Below are 2,723 nucleotides of genomic sequence, written 5' to 3' on the forward strand. Positions count from 1 at the left end.
GGGGCAGTTGGCGGGGCAGTTGGTGCGGCAGTTGGCGCGGCAGTTGGCGTGGTAGTTGATGTGGTAGTTGGCGTGGTAGTTGGTGTGGCAGTTGGCGCAGGCAGGGCGACCAGGAGGGGCTCTGCAGTCCACTTCTAGGTCTTCTAGGTCTGCAGCCCAGAGAAGTCCTTTGGTCTCTGGCAAGGTGGTGGGCACTCGCCTCAGAGCTAAACCCACTGTTCCTCCAGAGAAAGCCCCTGCGACATCTGATGCAGCCACCCAGATGGATCCGGCAAGAAAGGACGCCTCAGTACAGGCGGTGGGTTGAAGCAAGAGCCCAAACCCTTGTCCCAATGATGAGGTCAGTACCTGCAGAAGGTGCGCACAGATCGATGACCTCTTACGCCAGGTGGCCGAACTGCAGGAACTGGTTGAAAGACTGCGCGGTATTAGAGGAGCTGAGCTCGTGGGTCAGCAGAACAGTTCGTGGGGCAACTGGGCACCCCACGGGGCAACTGGGCATCCAAGGGGCCCTAAAGCACCCCATGGGCCAGTAGAATGTTCATGTGGGCAACTGGGTGTCCGAGGAGGCAAGAGGACCCCCCACAGGGCAACTGGGCACCCAAGGGGACAACTGGGCATCCAAGGGGGCCTAAAGCACCCCATGGGCCAGTAGAATGTTCATGTGGGCAACTGGGTGTCCGAGGAGGCAAGAGGACCCCCCACAGGGCAACTGGGCACCCAAGGGGACAACTGGGCATCCAAGGGGGCCTAACTGGGCACCCAAGGGGGTAGAACATTCAGCTGGGCAACTGAGTGTCTGAGGGAGCAACAGGGCACCCCATGGGGCAACTGGGCAGCCCATGAGTCAGTGGAACAGTTCAGTTGGGCAACTGGGCACCCAAGGGGGCAACCGGGCACCCAAGGGGTTCTTAAAGCACCCCATGGATCAATAGAATGCTCAGTTGGGCAACTGGGTGTCTGAGGGGACAACAGGGCACCCCATGGGGCAACTGGGCACCCCATGAGTCAGTGGAACAGTTCAGTTGGGCAACTGGGCACCCAAGGGGGCAACTGGGCACCCAACTGGACCTAAAGCACCCCATGGGCTAGTAGAACGTTCAGTTGGGCAACTGAGTGCCTGACGGGGGGGCAACAAGGCACCCCATGGGTCAGCAGAATGTTCACTGGGCTATTGGGCACCAAGGGGTCAACAGGACACCCCATGGGCAACAGGGCACCCAAGGGGGCAACTGGGAACCCAACTGGACCTAAAGCACCCCATGGGCCAGTAGAACGTTCAGTTGGGCAACTGGGTGTCTGAGGGGGCAACAGGACACCCCATGGGCAACAAGACACCCCATGGGCAACAGGACACCCAACTGGACCTAAAGCACCCCATGGGCCAGTAGAACGTTCAGTTGGGCAACTAGGTGTCTGAGGGGGCAACAGGACACCCAAGGGGGCAGTCGGGTGCCCCCCGCCCCACCTGACAGACCTGTCCCCGCCGGCTCGGCGCCGGGAGGATGGCGGGCGGGGGGGGCAAAAAAACCCCAGCCCGCGGCGGCGCTGCTGGACTCCCTCAACCGCCTCCGGCTGGAGGGGAAGTTCTGCGACGTGGCCGTGCACGTGGGCGGTCGGATCTTCCCAGCCCACAAGAGCGTCTTGGCCGCCGCGTCCCCCTTCTTCCACGACAAACTTCTGCTGCAGGATGGGGGGCGCCTGCTGCTGCCCCCCGCCATCGACCCCGACGCCTTTGAGGGGCTCCTACATCTCATCTACTCGGGCCGCTTGACGTTGCTGTTGGATGCCCTGCCCGGTCATCTCTTGGTGGCCAGCGGTCTCCAAATGTGGCACGTGGTGGATCAGTGCTCAGAGATCTTGAGGGAGTTGGAGGGTGGGGTGTGCCGGTGGGCTGGGCGAGGCAGCGAGGTGACATCATCATCGTCATCAACTGGCCGCGGTGGTGAGGCTTCATCATCCTGGACTGCCCGTGGTGGAGATGGGTCTTTGTCATCATCCTGGATCAACCGTGGTGCAGATGGGGCTTCATGTAGCAGCCACGGGGGAGATGGAGCATCATCGTGGACCACCCGTGGTGATGGGGCTTCATGTAGCACCCATGGTGGAGATGGAGCGTCATCGTGGACCACCCGTGGTGGAGACGGGGCGTCATGTCCCACCCGTGGTGGTGACGGAGCGTCATCATGGCCCACTCGCGGTGGCGATGGGTCTTCATCGTCCTCGTGGACCACGCGTGGTGGTGACGGCTCCTCATGTCCCACCCGTGGTGGCGATGGAGGATCCTCGTGGTCCACCCGAGGTGGTGATGGCTCTTCTTCATCATCATCGTGGCCCGTGCGTGGTGGCGATGGCTCTTCATGGGCCACCCGCGGTGGTGAGGCGGCGCCACTGTCTTTCACCAAGGAGGGGGGCGAGGAGGTCCTCAAAATCCGCGTAGCCGCTGACATGGCACCAGCAGCGACATCATCCCTGAGCTCCCTCCTGAAGGACACCGGTGAGGAGGTCCTCAAGATCTGCGTGGAGGAGGAAGAGGAAGAAGAAGAAGAGGAGGAAGAGGAGGGTGGCCTCCGCCGCCGCCACCGCCCCACCGATGCCCTCCAGATCGTGCTGGAAGAGGAAGAGGAGGAAGACGGGGTGCCCGGAGACGCCCACGAGCCCCCCAAGATCTTCTACATCAAGCAGGAGGCGGGCGATGCTGCCGCCATTGAGGGCCCCCCGCC

At 62.5% G+C, this 2,723-nt stretch overlaps 1 protein-coding gene across 1 annotated transcript in view; it reads left to right on the forward strand.

Moving 5' to 3' along the window:
* Window positions 1–1,322: 1,322 nt before the first annotated feature.
* Window positions 1,323–2,723, forward strand: part of LOC104135272 (zinc finger and BTB domain-containing protein 22-like) — a 2,524-nt gene continuing 1,123 nt past the window's right edge. The window contains exons 1-2 of the mRNA XM_035888657.1: window positions 1,323–1,387; window positions 1,476–2,688. Of these exons, the coding sequence (XP_035744550.1) occupies window positions 1,323–1,387; window positions 1,476–2,688 (1,278 nt within the window). The remainder of the gene's footprint in view (window positions 1,388–1,475; window positions 2,689–2,723) is intronic.

The sequence above is a fragment of the Egretta garzetta genome, unplaced genomic scaffold (genome assembly GCF_000687185.1).
Source record: "Egretta garzetta isolate BGI_Z169 unplaced genomic scaffold, ASM68718v1 scaffold431, whole genome shotgun sequence".
Taxonomy (NCBI): Eukaryota; Metazoa; Chordata; class Aves; order Pelecaniformes; family Ardeidae; genus Egretta; species Egretta garzetta.